This window comes from Saimiri boliviensis, chromosome 2 (assembly GCF_048565385.1).
Source record: "Saimiri boliviensis isolate mSaiBol1 chromosome 2, mSaiBol1.pri, whole genome shotgun sequence".
NCBI lineage: Eukaryota > Metazoa > Chordata > Mammalia > Primates > Cebidae > Saimiri > Saimiri boliviensis.
This window is the reverse complement of record NC_133450.1, coordinates 168,008,413-168,026,530: the sequence shown is the minus strand read 5'-3', so window position 1 is coordinate 168,026,530 and position 18,118 is coordinate 168,008,413. Positions and strand designations below refer to the sequence as shown.

The window sequence follows — 18,118 nt, the reverse complement described above, 5'->3', positions numbered from 1 at the left end:
TTTTACCATGTGAAGTTTTGAGGAAATATTTGAATTTATCCTTTGTTGAGGGAAGGAAGGAGTAAGACGTGCAGGAGATAAGGAATTTATAGTTTATCATGAATCAATGCCCAAATTTAGGATTTATTTTTTAAGCCATAGATATTGATTTATATTCTGAGTCTTATACTATAAAAAGGCCTATGAACCTAAAAAGAATTAGTATTTACTATCTTCTTCAAAAATAGTAACTGAAAAATCCCAAAATTCTCAAAGTGTAAAAAATGTGTATCTAGAAAAATTGCAGAAACTGAGTAATAGTGTTGTTTTCCAAATAAGTGGAGCTATATTAAGCATTTTTGTTAGAATCATAAAATCAATAAAGATTATAAACTTTGAGATGTTTTGGAGAAGTTTTTCAAATGTTAGACATTAAATTAGTTTGCATCATTTGCATTTATCATTCCAGGATAATGTTGAATTTTACTTAAAACCCCTCTTGAAACTAATGTTTCACTTTAAATATTTATTGGCATGAAAATCATTGTCTAGGTTCTAAAACCTGTAGATTGGGAATGATATGGCATTTTAAGTGAATAAAATAGATGGATATTGAAGAAAATGAACTTTCGTTTTTGACCAAGGTCCAATTTGACTATTTCACAGTTACTTTAAATGCTTATAAGCTGATGCCTAGTCATTATCAAATTATAATAATGTATTTCATTTTATTGCATACTGGTTATTTACCAAAACCAATACTAGAAAATTATAGCTTTTTAATTAAATATGAAGGAAAGTACCACTATATTTAAAGAGTATACCTTCTTAAATTTATTGTATGTTTATGAATATTTTATTGGTCAAGTGTTTTTATTTTTATATATTCTAGATTTGTATATTACTTGGATTAGTAGAAAATATCTACTCATTTGAAATATTCCTGAAAGGATAAATAGTATGGGTGCCATCTTACAGATACAGTAACTGAAATTCAGAGGCGTTCAATACCTTGTGCAATCACAAAATTACCACTTGGCAGAACCGTGGTTTGGGCCCATGTCCCTAAGTCATGTTCTTGTTATTACTATATCCTATTCAAGCTCCTATTAAATACTACCTTTTGCATTTTTCCCTCAAGAAATTTTTTAGCAATATTGTTGTAGGATTAAAAAGTATTAAATATATTTTAAAATACTGAACTTCATAATATCTACTCTTCAGAGAGAAAACTCAGTGAACCTCTTGACTGGTAGCTTAATCTTGACTATTTTCATTTTTCATTGAGGCAGTGTGTTATATCTTATAAAGGCATCACAGCGGGTTAAAAATATTTTTAAAAATATGTACCTGCTGGAAATCGGATGTGGGCAATGTTTACTGTTTCTTTACATGAGAATATACGAGCTTTTTAAAAAAATAATTTGTGGCTGTTAGTGTCAGAGATTATACAGCTAATCTTTGATGACATACCACTTTAATTCTAAAATTCTGTCTTTTAGCTTCTTTTTAGATGAAGTGTATTCAGATAATTTCTAATTATTGTATACTCATTTTTATGTGAAGGGGAAAAGCATACTAACTGCATTTAAGGCTGTGAGAGCAGTGGGTGACAGAAGGGGAAGAGAGGAGAGAGAATTTCAATAAAGGAAATGCTGCCAAAATTCAGAAGAGGAAAATAAATAATGTTAGTAGCCTAGCCAACTCTTCTGCTAGGAAGATACATTATTATTATTCCAATTGGCTGATATCTAATAGTGTTGCTAGGGATTTGATGTCAGAACTGTGCCTCAGAATTATTTGCCTAGCTTTTTGGCTAACAAGAAATAGAAATAGCCAGAAGACTTGGCTGCAGGTAGCTTTGAATATTGGTAAATCTTTTCATAATTTATTTTAGTCTTTTCCTATAATCAGTTTTAAAGTAGCCTGAGTACTTCTGCTATTTAAAAAAATGTTGTAGGCTTAATAATAACTTTTGTTTTCTTAATATCTAGAAGGGTCATTTCACTGAAAAATGGGAAAAAATTTCTGAAATATACATTTAGCTTTTTAGATTTTTGGAAAGAATAGCCAAGAGTTTTGTGGAATTAAAATTGATATGAGATGAAAATTATTTTTAATGCTAATATAAAAGTAATTTGACTTTTTTGTTCCTGTTTTCTGAGATGCTAGTAGAGATATTATTCCTTAGTAACATTTTCTTTTGCTTGAAAAGCATAATGTCAGATAAACCATTTATATTTATAAAGAAATGAGAATATTATTCTAACAATTGCCAGTTTCATTCATCAGTGTATCTCTATGCTTTTAGTAAGAGATGGAACACAGAAACCTTATAATAAATCTTAATCCTATCCTACAATACCAGGTTGACTGAAAACATGTCCTCACTAAACATGTTTCCTTAGTCAGTTGTAAATATTATAGCATTTAACATAATTTCTCTGTAAGACTGTGTCAGTTACTGTGAATGCAAATGGTTAAAACCTGGCAGCAGTTTTATTGTCTTACTCTTCTTTTACTTTTACCAAACACTGTAGCACTGCATTAAATGGTAAATATAGTAAGGAAGTGTGTTATCCTCTTCTCTTATTGGATTGCCCCAACTTTTCTAAAATTTTTGCTGCTAAAATATGGTCAGGCAGACAAAATAATGTTTCTGGAATACTTCACCCTCAGCCATGAACCTGACATTCAGATGCTAGTGAAATTCGCTTTGCAAGACAGTTGCATACATACATATGTGTACCAGAATTTAATGGATAATTCTGAACAGTCAATGATGGCGATTAGGGAGGTATAAATATTTTTTTCACCTTAGATATCAATTGCCATTAGGATGTAATAAGACTGAAAAAAGTACTTTTTACCTGAGGGCTGGGTTGGGGAGTGTGGAAGAGTTTTATGTAGAATAAGCTTGTAACTTCCTTGCCTGTGTTCTGGAATACAGTAAACTTAAGGTGAGGCTCATTCCAAAAAGTGCTCATAATCATACAGATATCGTAGGATTTTATTTTAGGATTAAGATTGCTTATTTTAATGTCAGAGTATTTGCCTTATGAACCTGCCCTCAGCATGTAAAGTTGGTTATTTAGTTATTTTGAAAATTCATATCTGTATGCTTTTTAGATACCTCAGATATGATCTAAACGGTTTCTGTTCTTTTTATTTTTTAATTGTATGACCTGTACTGCCTCCAGATGTTTATATTGTTGAACAAAAGAGAAAAACAAAATCCTTTATCAGTGGGTACAGTGGTTCTCAATGGGGAGGAGGTTGACTTTCCCCACCACAAAACATTTGGTAATATCTGGAGATGTTTTTGGTTGTTACAACTAGGTGAGTGCTACTGGCATCTAGTGGGTGGAGACCAGGGATTTTGCTAAATGTCCTGCAATGCACGAGATAGTCCCCTGCAACAAAGTATTATCCAGCTGATTGTCAGTAGTGCTGAGGTTGAGAAACTCTTCAGTAGGAGGAATATCACAAAGACTACTCTTTACTTTTCAGAGTAGTCTCATAAAAACACAGAAAACTACTTATAAACTATTGTTTATAAATAAAAATTGCTTCAAACTGATTGATAGGAAAATTGTCATTTTTATATATAAAATTTTATTTGTAAAACACGTCTTCCTAGCACTTTGGGAGGCTGAGGCTGGCAGATCACGAGGTCAAGAGATGGAAATTATCCTGGCCAACATGGTGAAACCCCGTCTCTATTAAAAATTGAAAAAAAAAATTAACTGGGTATGGTGGTGCATACCTGTAGTCCCAGCTACTTGGGAAGCTGAGGCAGCTACTTGAACCTGGAAGGTGGAGGTTGCAGTGCACTTCAGGCTGCACTCCACCCTGGCGACAGAGCAAGACTCCGTCTCAAAAAAAAAAAAAAATTCTGAAGAACATTTATTCAGTCTTTCAGTACATATTATTGAACTACTATGTTCACTTCCCCTTCGTCTAGGCTCTGAAACAAAGTTCCTGTGTTTAAGGAGCTTACATTCTGATTAGAGAAGACAGGCAATAAACAAATACGTGGTAAACAACGTAAGTATTATGATGTATAATAAAGCAGGGTACAGTGATGGTTATAGTCAAGGAAGACCTTTCTCATAGTGACACTTGAGCAGAGACCTGGACTCAAGCAAGTCACTGTTGACATTCTCAAGGAAACAGTAAGGAGACCAGTGTATCTTGAGTGGAGTGAGTGAGGGTCAGAGAAATAGGAGATGATGAGAATAGTAAGGGCTGTGATTGGACTGGAGACTTTGTTTTATTAAGATAGTTAGTGGTTGGGATTTTGTAAGTTGTTAGAGGGTTTTGAGCCATTACACAATCTCATTTACATTTTAGGAAAAAAACCTGATTGCTATGAAGAATAAACTGAGGGGCAAGGATAATAGCAAGAAGACCAGATACTAGGCTGTTAGAATACAGTCCAAACATGAGAAGATTACGGTAGTGGTGGAAGCGTTTAGAAGTGGTCTGTTACAGTTTGAAGAGCTAATAGAATTTGGTGATAATTTGGATATGGGCTGTGAGATAGAATGTGAAAAGTAAAGGATATTTCCAAGACGTCACAGCCCAAACAACTAGAAGAATGGAGAGACCAGTTGCTGAGAGGGGAGCCTGAGGGAGAATAGGTTCTGGGAAGAGGTTAAAGATTTTGGTTTTACACATGTTTACTCTACCTATTTGACATCCAGGGAGAGATGTTAACTAAGCAGCTAGATATAAAAATCTTGATTTCAATGAGGTGGTCTGAACTAGATAAATAAATTTGGGAGCTTCGATGGTATTTAAAGACATGAAAACTGACTGGAGATTTTCTAGAAAGTAATTATGAATAGAAAAGAGAATAGTTCTGAAGACCAAACTCTAGGCACTCTTCAGTTTTTGAAGTTAGAAAGATGAAAGGAACAAGAAAGGTAACTAAGACTACAGCCAGTGAAACAGGAGGAGAACTGTGGTGAAAGAGGGTCAAGAAAGTTGGTCGTAAATTGAAGGAGAAATTATTGTGATGGGCTGTGGAATATAAACAAGTAGGGAGTTGAATGTATTGGGGGAAGCCAGTGAAATGGTGGTTGGACCAAGGAATTGGAGGTCCCATTGAGGTTGAGAATTCGTTAGCATTGACAGTTTACAGGGAGTTATATCAAAAGAAAGCATGGAGTATTCATAAGGTGACATACTTGAAATTGTAATTATGTTATGGGTTACAGTTATTATAAATGATGAGGTATAGTATATAGTCTTAGAATTTGAATTGAGATTAGGATAGAAGATAATATGATAGGAAGAAATGAACTCAAGGAATTCACAGATCAAGTATGGAATTATCTGCTAGATCTTAAATAGCCAAATCGGACTCTTCTTTTCCTTTAGCTTGCATTAAGAGGTGGTGCCCCACTACTGCCTAGTTTTGCAACATTAAAAACAATTTAAATTATATAACTCTAAAAGATTAACAGAAAGAGTACAGGAATATTATTAATATTTCATGGGAGTGACCCTTTCCTCCTCTGCTGATTTGTGTGTAAGGACATAACTGTGTTTATGTACATGTTGCCTATATGTTTCTTTTTCTGTGTTTGTTGCTGCTATTGTATGTGTGAAACAGTCCTTGTAGATATTATTCTATACCTCTTCACCTGTTGGAGGAAGAGACAGTTCTTTGTCCAAATTTCTTCTTTTTCATTCGTTCATTTAATAAATATTTGTTGAGCTAGAACTGATTCTACGTTCCAGGGACTCTCATTGAACAAGACAGGCAAAAGTCCCCATCTTCAAGAAACTTGCATACTGCTAAGACAGACAAACAAGAAACAGATTCGTATCAGATGGAGACAAATACCATGAAAAAAAAAATATGGCAAGGAAATAGGGAATACTTGCATTCTTTGTAATTTGGTCAAGGAAAAAGTATCTTATAAGGCAATATTTAGGTAGAAACCTGAAGAAAGTGAGGAGAGTATGCGTGTGGTTGCCTGGGGAAAGAGTTTTCTTGGAAGAACAAATGCAGTAGTCCCAATTTGGGAGTTTGCAAATATGTCTGAGAAATAGCAAGGAGGTTAGTGTAGTTGGAGGTGAGCCAGGAAGAAAGTAGTAGATGAGATCATAGAGCTGGTCTGACTCTTCCTCTCTTTTTTCCTGTCTCTCACATCCTTTTCTGTGTCTTATTTGACATTTTTGTTTCTCTTTTTATAGGCCATTTACAACTAACTTTTATATTTTATATGTATTTTAAGAGTTCAGTTCTACAATTAATAAAAGTATTTGTATATTCTGTATTTCACTATCACAACTTTTTGTATTTTGTATTGTAAAATGTAATGCACATATGGAGGAGTGCATGAAAATAAAAAGTTAAGTGAATCATCCTGATTCTTTTGGGCAACATTTGGAAGATTTAGATATAGTTTATTTTTGTTGTTATGAATATTGCTATAAATATTTGTAATATTGAACATAAAGCCACTCATTGTGTTAATGGACATTTACATTGTTTCTAGTTTTTGGAGGTTGTAAATAATGCCATTGTAAGCAGCCTTGTTCATTCTTCTCACTGCACATGTGCATATGTTTCATGATGTATAGCTGGAAGTGCTGGTGTTCAAAGATTAAGTGTATGTTCCTTTAGATATTGTTAAATGGTTTCCAAAATAGTTGTACTGATTTAAACTCCTACCAGTAGAGTATATACATTCAGATTGCCTCATATGCTTACTAATACTTGTTCAAGTCTTCTTAACATTAGCCTTAACAAGTATTAAGTTTTCTTAATACTTGTTTAAGTCTTCTTAACAATTTGGTGTGTATGAGCAGTACTTCATTGTGTTTTTAATTTACGTTTCTCTGATGACTAATGGTACTGAGCTCCTTTTCATATATTTACTCACTATATGATTGGCCTATTTGGAGAAGTGGTGCCTGTTTAAGTATGTTGCCCATTTGACTTTCTCTTGGTAATTGTAGAGTGTTTTAGATTAGCCTTTTTTTGGTATGTGTTGGAAACATCTTTCACTCTTTGGTTTATCTTTTCCCTCTCTTAATGGTATTTTTTGATAAACAGGTTTTCAATTTTAATGTACTCCACCTTATCAACCTTTTCATTTTTGAGTGGTGTTTTTTTGGGTTTAACTTATAAAATATTTTTCTATCCTAAAACCAATGTAATTCTCCTTTGTTATCATCTAGGTACTATATTTTTCTGTCTTTGACATTTCTTCCTGGAATTGATTTATTTTTATTCTTGTGAGAGGGAAGTCAGGGTTTCAGTTTTTCAGGGATTAATAGTCAATTGACTTAGCACCATTTATTGAAAAGATAATTCTTTTCCGTTTGTTCTGTAGTGCCATCTTTCTTATAATCATGTTTCATGTGTGTGTGTGTTTCTGTTTCTAGTCTGTTGATCTAGTCTCTCCTTGTGGAGAGATAATACCACACTGTCATTATAACTATAGTTTTATAATAAATGTTATTATCTAGCAGAGCAGTAATTTTTAAACTTTTTTTTTTAAAATTCCCATTGCCCTCCTATGGAAATTTTATCCTCTCACCACTCCCATGAAGTTAAATACTAAGGAACAAGACTTTGTCAGATAAGATTGACTTGTCTAGGACCATAAACTATAGCAATAGCTTAGACTTCTTTTCTCCCTCCAAGAACCAGTTTTCTCCCACTTTGGAGCAAAACTTGTCCTGTCGAGAATACATGCAGTAGAACAGACCTTCTTACCTTATTCTGTTTATATGAGCGTCATGGTATTCTTTGTGTTTGTTTTCTCCTATGAAATATAGAAACAGGTTAGCATTTCTATATACCAAAGCAAAATTTAAAACACCAGTAGAGTACATAGTATGTACTGTGTATATAGCATGTATGCACATACTGTGTATATAGTATGTACGTACATATTGTGTATATAGTATGGACATACATTACTGGTGGGAGACCTTTTATTAGGATTGTATAAATTCTGTGGATCAGTTTTATATAGTTGACATCTTTATTGAGTTTCCTGGTCTGCAAACATGGTACAGCTTCAAGAGAAGAATTGCTTTAAGAAGAAGTTAGAAACATATGTATTTCTATGATTAGTAAAAACTTTTCTTCAAAGAATATATACAGGTTTACTATTGAGTTCTCACTTTATCAAACATGTAACGAAACAATAATGTCTATCTTACATAAATTCTTTCAAAACAGAAAAAGAGGAGATACTCCTCAGCTCATTTTATGTGTGTAGTATGTCTTAGATCCCTAACCTATCAATGAAAATAAAAGAAAAAAAGAAAATTTAGACTAATCTGATTATGAACAAAAGAAAATTTAGACTAATCTGATTATGAACATAGAGGAACAACTTTTAAACAAATATAAGCAAACGTAGTGTGGTTATATATAAGGAACCTGACCAAGCTGAGTTTATCCTAGGAATGAAAGGTTGTTTTGCACCAGATAATCAGTCAGTACATTTTATCACATTAACAGATTAGGAAAAAAAATTCAAACGAGCATCTCATTGTGTGAAGACAAAGATAAAATTCAGCAGTTATTCATTTTACACACTCTTAGTAAACTAGAACTAGAACTTTCTTAATCAGATAAATGGTCTTTCTCCCCCCCACACCCTTGAACAAAAAAACACAATGTCAACCAACTGCAGTATGCTAAGATGAAATGTTGACTTCTTCCCTCCGGGTTTGGGGCACAAGGCATTGATGCCCACTATCACCATTGTTACTGTTAAACATAGCACTAGAAATTCTAGCCAACGCAGTAAGACAAGAGAAAGAAAGAAGAGGTACAACTGCTAAATGAAATAAAATTGTAATTACACATAGATGGTATAATTGTGCAAATGATTTATCTACAGATTCCTTGGGTTTTTAAGAAAGTATAAAAAGTGACTATGAAACTATTTTAAAAAATCAGTTATGTTTTTATATGCTCATAAACCTTTAGACAATGAAATTAATAGCAAATGCCATTTATAATAGAATCAAAAAAAACAGGAAATTACTAAATGAAATCTGACAAAGAAAGTGCAAGGCCTTTAGGAGAATTTTAATGAAAGATAATGGAGAGAATTTATTATATGTGAATGTATGCCTGAGTATGTGTTGTAACTTGAAAAATCTATCTTTAAAAGTTTTATGCAAATACAAATTATCTGGAATAATCAAGACATTTTTACAAAAGAATAAGATCAGATGACATGGCCTACCAGGTATTGGGACTTTTTACAAAGCCGTAATAACTAAGACGTTTGTCACTGTTACAGGGAGAAACAAATAAACCAAGGGAATAGAGTAGAGAGCCCATGCACGTGTGGATACTTGCTCTCAGATCACTGAAGAAACGACAGCTTTTTAAAAATCATTCTGGAACAGTTGAATATTCATATATGAAAAGTAAATTCAGATCTCTTTTTTACTGTGCACAAAAAATTAAATAATAATTCTATGTGAATTAGTGACCTAAATGTGAAAGGCAAAACTTATAAAACTTTTAATAGGCTTTACAAGATAATATAAGAGAATGCCGTTATTACTTTAGCATCAGGAAAGATTTCTTAAATGGGATATAAAAAGGACTAAAGGAAAAGATTGATACATTCGACTACTTAAAATTAAGACTTGAGTTTATAAAAAGATGCCATAAAGAGAGTGAACAGGTAGTCTCAGAGCAGCAGAAGATATTTGCAATATGCAACTGAAACATAGCCATATCCAAAATGTATGAAGAATAGTTAGTAACCTTTATTTTGGGTTAGGTTAAGGGAGAGCTAGCAATGAGGAAGGAATATATAGGAGCCTCTACTTGGTTTCAGATGTTGTAATTTTTGAGAGGATTTTGTTACTTTTCTTTTCTTTCTTTCTTTTTTCTTTTGTTGAGACAGAGTCTCACTCTGTTGCCCAAGCTGGAGTGCAGTGGCACAATCCCAGCTCACTACAACCTCTGTCTCCCAGGTTCAAGTGATCCTCCTGCCTCAGCCACCCTAGTAGCTGGGACTACAGGCATGCGCCACCATGCCCAGCTAAGTAAGTTTTTTTTTTTTTTTTTTTTTTTTTTTTTTTTTTTTTTTTTTTTTTTTAGTAGAGACAGAGTTTCAGCAGGTTGGCCAGGCTGGTCTCGAACTCCTGACCTCAGGTGATCCACCCACCTCAACTTCCCAAAGTTCTGGGATTACAGGCGTGAGCCACTGTGCCTGGCCCAGTGTTACTTTTCTTTAAACTGAACATATGTTTTACGAATTTATCTGCATGTAAGCACATTTCTTAACAAAAATGGAAGAAATGTAAACAATAAATACATTTATTGATTATATTAGTTTGCGAGGCCTGCCTTAACAAAATATAACAAACTGGGTTGCTTAAACAACAGGAATTTGTTTTCTCGCATTCTGGAGGCTACGATGCCAAGATCAGGATGACAGCAAGTTTGTCTTATCCCGACACCTCTGTCTTTGGCTTGCAGATAACCACCTTCTCTCTGTCCTCACATAGTCTTTGCCCTGGGAACATCCCTGGTGTCTTTAGTGTGTCCAAATTTCCTCCTCTTATAAAGACACCAGTCAAGATTGGATTAGTGCCCATTCTAAGGGCTTCATTTTATTTTAGTCACTGCTTTAAAAGCCTTGTCTCCAACTACAGTCACGTTCTGAGGTATAGGGGTTAGGGCTTCAACATATGAATTTTGGGGACCCATAACACTGATTATGTAGTACAGATCTGGGATAGCAAATGGGTTCCTGTGATTTGGATAAAAATTTTAAAGCCAATTTTTGGATTCAAAAAGTGTTAAATCTAAAAAAATCTAAGACAGAAGTAAAGATGTACTCTAGAGAACAGTGTTAAGTGACTCAAAATATGGATTTAGTGCTGATGATGTTAATTATGCATGTGTGAACTTGGAATACAGTTGTTTTTTTGAAAATGTAAAAGTGATAAAAAGCAATTTCTAGATTAAAGTTTTTTACTACTGTATTTTACATAAATACTTTAAATATAAATGTATACCCAAATGAATAAATGTAATATTATAAGTAGATCTTTTAGTCTCATCTCCATCCTTGACATTTATAAATTGTAGTTGGCCAAAAATTATTTTAAAATCTTTTCACTGGGAGAAGAGTGGTTGGATTTTAGTTGGTCATAGATGGTAATTTTAGTACAGTAAGCTCTGCTATAATGCAATATGTGCATTCCTAAAAATCACTTCACTCTGTAAAACCATGCATTAAAACCACAGGGCTTACTCAGGGAAGGGGGGCACAGCACTCAGAAACTTTGTCTATGACACTTAAGAGGATAAGAACCTAATAAAAATAGCAGCAGTCTTTTATAAATGTTAAATGATTAAGAAACCATACTATGGTAAACATGGCACTTTACCTGGAAAAAGACCTGAAGTTTTCTTATGGAACTGAGCTTCAGGAAGGTTGCAGAATGTGAATTATTGTGAAGTGATGGAAGGAGGGTCTGTGAAATTGGAGGGAAAGTTGTAATAATAGATGTGAGTGGGTGTGGCTCATAGCATGGAAGATAACCTGAGGTGGCTGGTAGATGGTTGACGGGTGAGTGTGTTTTGTATATTCCTGCATATTTTGGTTCATCTGGATACAATTTTTTGTGTTTAGGATTTTTTTCACAGATAAAATCATGCGTAAGAAACAATTATTGCTGCGGTCTAACTGTTGTTTAATTGAAACAATTTTGTGTTTTTAAATAGCATTAATGTAGAATGTAATTGATTTTTTATATCATCCACAGGCCTATCATTTAGGTTTTATATGTTTTATAAGGATTCTGAATTGGGTTCTTTTTACTGAAGTTTTGAAATTATTACCTAATATTTGTCTGCTACATACTGTTTTAAGTGTCTTGCTGAATTCTGAGTTTCTCTAGACTAATGAATAAGTAATGTGGATATGGAATCAGATTTTTGCCTGAGTATACTCACAGAAAAGTAACAGTTTTTTGGTTTCAAGCAAGCATACTATCCTCTGGTGGCCTTCCTATTTTTCAAATTGCTATTAGGATACTTTAATCCTTAACATGAATCAGTATAAAAGAAAGCATGTGGATGGTTGTGTTTGGGTGTCCTTCCATCCACGTGGTGCTTTTATTTTCTGTGGTGGTTTTATTCCACATCTTAGCAAGAGCAGGTTTCCAGGAGAAGTCTCAGTTCTCTAGTTCTCTCTCCTTCCTCTAGTGTGGTTGGTTGGTAACAGTGAGGGTGAATGAAATGCTTCTCATTTTCCTGTCCTCCTACCGCAGTATCTTTGGTTTACTTTCAGGACCCTCATTTTCAATCTCTGAGCCAGAAGACCTGCCTTTCACTCATAGCATTTCAATTCCTCCCTTCAATCTAGGCATTCTTTTATGTTTCTATAGTACTCTGCATGCATCGCCATTATAGAATAGATCATATTGTTTCGGAGTTTTGCAAAGTTGGGCTCTCTTTCTAAATAAACTCTGTACTTCTTGAAGTTATGGACCATATTTTTATCATTTATACATTTCTGATGTGTAAACACAGTGCTTGACAGTGGTGGTTGGATGACTGGATGGAAGAATGAATGAAGTAGGCTTGAAGAGAGCTGTTCTTATGATCCTATTATATATAATTTACCTTCATTTTGACTATGTTAATAATTTCTAGATCTCTTGTCACTTGAACTTTAATAATATGAATCATGCTTGTGTATGCAAACTTTTCAGCAGAAAAATAATAAAATTTGTTTTGTAGACCAAAGATTGTACAGCCATCTGTGTTTTGTTTTGGGGCTCTTTTTCTTTTTTTCTTTCTTTTTGGCTAAAATAGGTTCAAAAAACAAACAAGGCTAACTTGCAATTCCAAGATAGAGGAGTTTTGATGCAATAGAGGAGTAAATTTCTATATTTTTCAGCTTGCTATTGTAAATTAAAATACCTATTTTTGAAATTTTCAAGTATTTATACATTGTTTTAAATAGAACAAGTTTAAAAGAGGGAGAGACAGTTCTTTTAAGATAATAAGGAAGATGTGTTATGGCTCAATTCTTGATTATTATTGCAACTGTAAGCAATATAAGCAACTCTGAATTGTTTTTAAGGCTTTCTTTTTATTTTCCTTTATAGGATCTCTTTGTTGTTAGACATGAATTGGCCATAATGAGACTAGCTGCCTTTATGGGCATTACTATGTTAGTTGGAATAACTGGACTCTTTTACACTCAACTAATTGGCATCATCACAGTAAGTACATTTTTAATGTAAAGTAACATTTATGAATATATTACCTAATTCTGAATGTAATTCTAAAAGTTATAGAAAGTTTAGAAATCAAAGGAGAAAATTACCCATGCTTTTTAATACTTACATATGCCTATGCAATTTTAAAGTATTTATAATCAGGTACAAAGTACATACAGTTTTGTATCCTGTTTTTAAAAATTAACAAAATAGTATTTTTATATGACTGTAGGCATCATATTTGTAATTTTTATTGATACACAATATCTTACATATTTATGGGGCACATAGGAATATTTGTTACATGCATATAATATATAATGATCAAATCAGAGTATTTGGGATCTCCATCACCTTGAGTATTTATCATTTCTATGAACATTTCAAGTCCTCTTTACTAGTTACTTTAAAATATACAGTGTTGCTGACTGTAGTCACCCTATTGTGCTACTAAGCATTATAATTTATTTTTTCTAACTGTTATGTTTATAACCATTAACTATATTTTCTTCATCCCTTGCCTCTACCCATGTACCCTTCCCAGCCTCTGGTATCTATCGTTCAATTCTTGACCTCCATGAGATCAGCTTTTTTGGCTCCCACACATGAGTTAGATAAAATATGGTATTTGTCTTTCTGTGTCTGTTTTGTTTCACTTAACATAATGACCTCCAGTTCCATCCATGTCGCTGCAAATGACAAAATTTCATTCTTTTTATGGCTGATAGTATTATTCCATTGTGTATATGTACCAATTTTTAAAAATCCAGTCATCTGTTGATAGAAACTTAAGTTGATTTTGTATCCTTGCTATTGTGAATAGTGCTGTGATAAACATGTAAGTTCAGGTATCCCTTTGATAGTACTGATTTTTTTCTTTCCTTTGGATAAATACCCAGTAGTGGATTGCTGGATCTTATGGTAGTTCTATTTTCAGTTTTTTGAGAATTCTCGATATTGTTTTCCTTAGCGATTTTACTAATTTATGTTCCCACCAACAGTGTACAAGTTCTCTTTTCTCTGCATGTTTGCCAGCATCTGTTACTTTTCGTCTTTTTAATAAAAGCTGTTCTAACTTAGGTAAGATGATTTCTTATTGTGGTTTTGACTTGCATTTCCCTGTTGATTAATGATGGTGAGTACTTTTCATATACCTGTTGGCTATTTGTATATCTTCTTTTGAAATATGTGTATTCATGTCCTTTGCCTACTTCTTAATGGTATCGTTTTTTTTATTGTTAAGTTGAATTCCTTGTATATTCTGGATATTGTCCTGTGTCAAGCAAACAGTTTACAAGTGTTTTCTCTTATTCTACAGATTGTCCCTTCTGTTGATTGTTTACTATACAGCTTTTTAATTTAATAGAGGCCCATTTGTTTGTATTTGTTGTCAGCACTTTTGAGGTCTTAATGCTAAAATTTTCATCTAGACCAATGTCCTAAAATATTTTTTCTAGGTTTTATTCTAGTACTTTGGCAGTTGTAGGTTTTATGTTTAAGTCTTTAATATATCTTGAGTTGGTTTCTGTATATGGTGAGAGATGGGGTCCAGTTTCATTCTTCATTTTTATGCATATGGATATCCAGTTTTCCTAGCACTTGCCATTTATTGAAAAGACTGCTCTTTTACCAATGTATGTTCTTGGTGCCTTTGCCAAAAATTGGTTGGCTGTAAATATGTGGATTTATTTCTGGATTCTCTATTCTGTTCCCTTGGTCTGTGTGTTTGCCTTTATACCAATACCATGCTGTTGTGGTTACTATAGCTTCATAATATATTTTGAAGTCAGGCAATGTGATGCCTCCAGCATTGTCCTTTTTGCTTAGGATTGCTTTGACTATTCAGGCCCTTTTTTTGACTTTATACAAATTTTAGGATTATTTTCTCTAATTGTGCAAAAAATGATGTTGGTACTTTGATAGTGATTACACTGAATCTGTAGATTGCTTTGGGGAGTATGGTCATTTAACAATAATAATTCTTCTGATCCATGATCATGGGATGTCTTTCCTTTATTTGTCTCCTCCTTTAATTTATTTCATGAGTGCTTTGCAGTTTTCCTTATAGGAATATTTTACCTTGTTTGTTAAATTTATTCTTACAGTGTTGTTGTTTTTGGAGCTATTGTAAATGGGATTGTGTTTTTTATTTCTTTCTCAGCTGGTTCATTATTGGTGTATAGAAACACTACCGATTTACTGATTTTTGTATGCTGATTTTGTATCCTGACTTTACTGAATTTATCAAATTGAAGAGCTTTTTGGTAGAGCCTTTAGGTTTTTCTTGATACGAGATAGTATCATCAACACAAAAGGCCATAGGTGGCCTTTATTATGTTGTGGTATGTTTCTTCTAAGTTTGCTGAGAGTTCCAATTCCTTCCTCTTCAATTTTTTGAAACAGTTTGAGGAGAATTGGTGTTAGTTCTACTTAATTTAAAATTTGGTGGAATTGGCAGTGAAGCTGTGTGGGTCCTGAACTTTTATTTGTTGGGAGACTTTTTATTACCACTTTGATATTATTACTTTTTATTGGTTTGTGCAAGTTTTCTGTTTCTATCCAATTCAATCTTGGTAGATTGTATGTGTCCAGTAATTAACTTTTACTCTAGGTTTTTCAGTTTGTTGATTTATGGTTGTTGGTAGTAGTCTTTGATGATCTTTTGTATTTCAATAGTATCAGCTGTAATGTCTCCTTTTTCATTTCTAATTTTATTTCATGGGTCTACTTTCTTCTTGATTGGTCTTGAAAGTGGTTTTATTTACTTGTTTATCTTTTCAAAACACCAACTTTTTGTCTTGTTGCTTCTTTGCATATTTTTTAAGTCTCTTTTTCTTTTACTTCTGATCTGATCTTCATTATTTCTTCTACTAATTTTGGGTTTGATTTGTTCTTGCTTTTCTGGTTCCTTGAAGTGCATCGTTAGGCTATTTACTTGAAATCTTTCTACTGTTTTGATATAGGCATTTATTACCGTAAACTTCTCTCCTAGCATTGCTTTTGTTGTAGTCCATAGGTTTTGGTATGTTTTGTTTTCATTTATTTCAAGAAAGTGTTTGATTTCCTAGTTAGTTTCTTCCTTGGCCCAATGGTTGTTCAGAAGCATGTTACTTAATTTCCACGTATTTGTATAGTTTCCAAAGTTCCTCTTATTAGAGATCTTTAGTTTTATTCCACTGTGGTCTGAGAAGATACTTGATACAATTTATATATTTTTTTCATGTTTTTTGAGACTTGTTATGTGTCCTAACCTATGGTCTGTCTTGGAAAATGTTCCATTTGCTGATAAGAACAATGTGTATTCCGCAGCTGTTGGATGAAATGTTTTGTAAATATCTGTTAGGTCCAGTTGGTCTAGAGAGCAGTTTAATCTGATGTTTCTTTGTTAACTTTTTTTTACTGGATCTGTCCAAAGCTGAGAATCCTGTGTTCAAGTCCTCAACTATTATTTTATTAGAGACTATCTTTCCCTTTAAATCTAAAAGTTGATTTATATATCTGAGTGCTTTGGTGTTGGGTGCATATTTAGAATTATTATATCTTCTTGCTGAATTGATCCCACTGTCATATAATGGCCTTCTTTGTCACTTTTTACTATTTTTAACTTAAAGTCTGTATATTCCAGCTTACTTTTGGTTTCTGTTCGCATGGAGTATTTTTTTCTGTCCCTTTACTTTTAGACTATATGTGTCTTAACAGGTCAGGTGAGTGTCTTGTAGGCAGCATATTGTTGTGTTATGTTTGTTTTTTTAGTCCATTCAGAAAGTCTGTATGTTTTAAATGCAGAGTTTAATCTATTTTCTAAAGATTATTATTGATATGTGAGGGCTTACTCCTGTCATTTTATTGATTTCTGATTGTTTTATATATCCTTTGTACCTTGTTCTCTTTTTTATTGTTTATCATTGTGGATTGGTGGTTTTCTTTAATGGTAACATTAGACTTCTTCCACTTCCTTATTTGTGTGTTGGCTCCACCAGTGGGTCTTAAATTTATTTATTTATTTTTGAGACAAAGTCTTGCTCTGTCGCCAGGCACCAATCTGGAGTGCAGTGGCGTGATCTCGGCTCACTGCAACCTCTGCCTCTGGGGTTCAAGCAATTCTCCTGCCTCAGCCTCATGAGTAGCTGGGACTATAGGCGCACGCCACCACGCCCAGCTAATTTTTGTATTTTTAGTAGAGACGGGGTTTCACCATGTTGGCCAGGATAGTCTTGATTTCTTGACCTCATGATCCACCTACCTTGGCCTCCCAAAGTGCTGGGATTACAGGCATGAGCCACCGCGCCTGGCCTTAAATTTATTTTTTATTAAAAAAAATTGAGATAAGAGTCTTGCTGTGTTGCCTAGGCTAGAGTGCAGTGGTGTTATCTTGGCTCACTGCAACCTCTATCTCTCGAGTTCAAGCAATTCTTGTGCCTCAGCCTCCCAAGAGTGGGTTTTATACTTCCGTGTGTTTTTATGATGGTAGCCATCATCCTTTTGTTTCCAAGTATAGGACTCTCTTAAGCATTTCTTGTAGGACCAGTCTAGTGGTGATAAAGTCCCTCAGCTTTTGCTTGTTATCACCTGCCTTTTTCCTTATTTATGAAGGATAATTTTGCTGGAAATAGTATTTTTGTCTGAAAGTGTTTTTCTTTCTGCACTTTGAATATTTATCCCATTTTCTCCTGGCCTATACAGTTTCTCTGGAGAAATTCACTCTGATGGAGATTCCATTGTATGTGACTTGACGCTTTTTTTCTTGCTGTTTTTACAGTTCTCTCTTTGTCTTTGACTTTTGATAGTTTGATTGTGATGTACCAGAGGAGACCTTTTTGCATTGTATCTGTTTGGGGACCCCTTAGCTTCCTATACCTAGATGTCTAGGTCACTTGCTAGACTTGAGAATTTTTCA

The 18,118-nt window shown here is 33.7% G+C and overlaps 1 protein-coding gene across 9 annotated transcripts in view; it reads left to right on the top strand.

Moving 5' to 3' along the window:
• Positions 1-18,118, top strand: part of ZDHHC21 (zDHHC palmitoyltransferase 21) — a 143,948-nt gene that overhangs the window by 33,420 nt on the left and 92,410 nt on the right. For all 9 annotated transcript variants that reach the window (XM_074394851.1, XM_074394852.1, XM_074394850.1 and 6 more), the window contains one exon: positions 13,108-13,224. In XM_074394851.1, the coding sequence (XP_074250952.1) occupies positions 13,108-13,224 (117 nt within the window). The remainder of the gene's footprint in view (positions 1-13,107; positions 13,225-18,118) is intronic.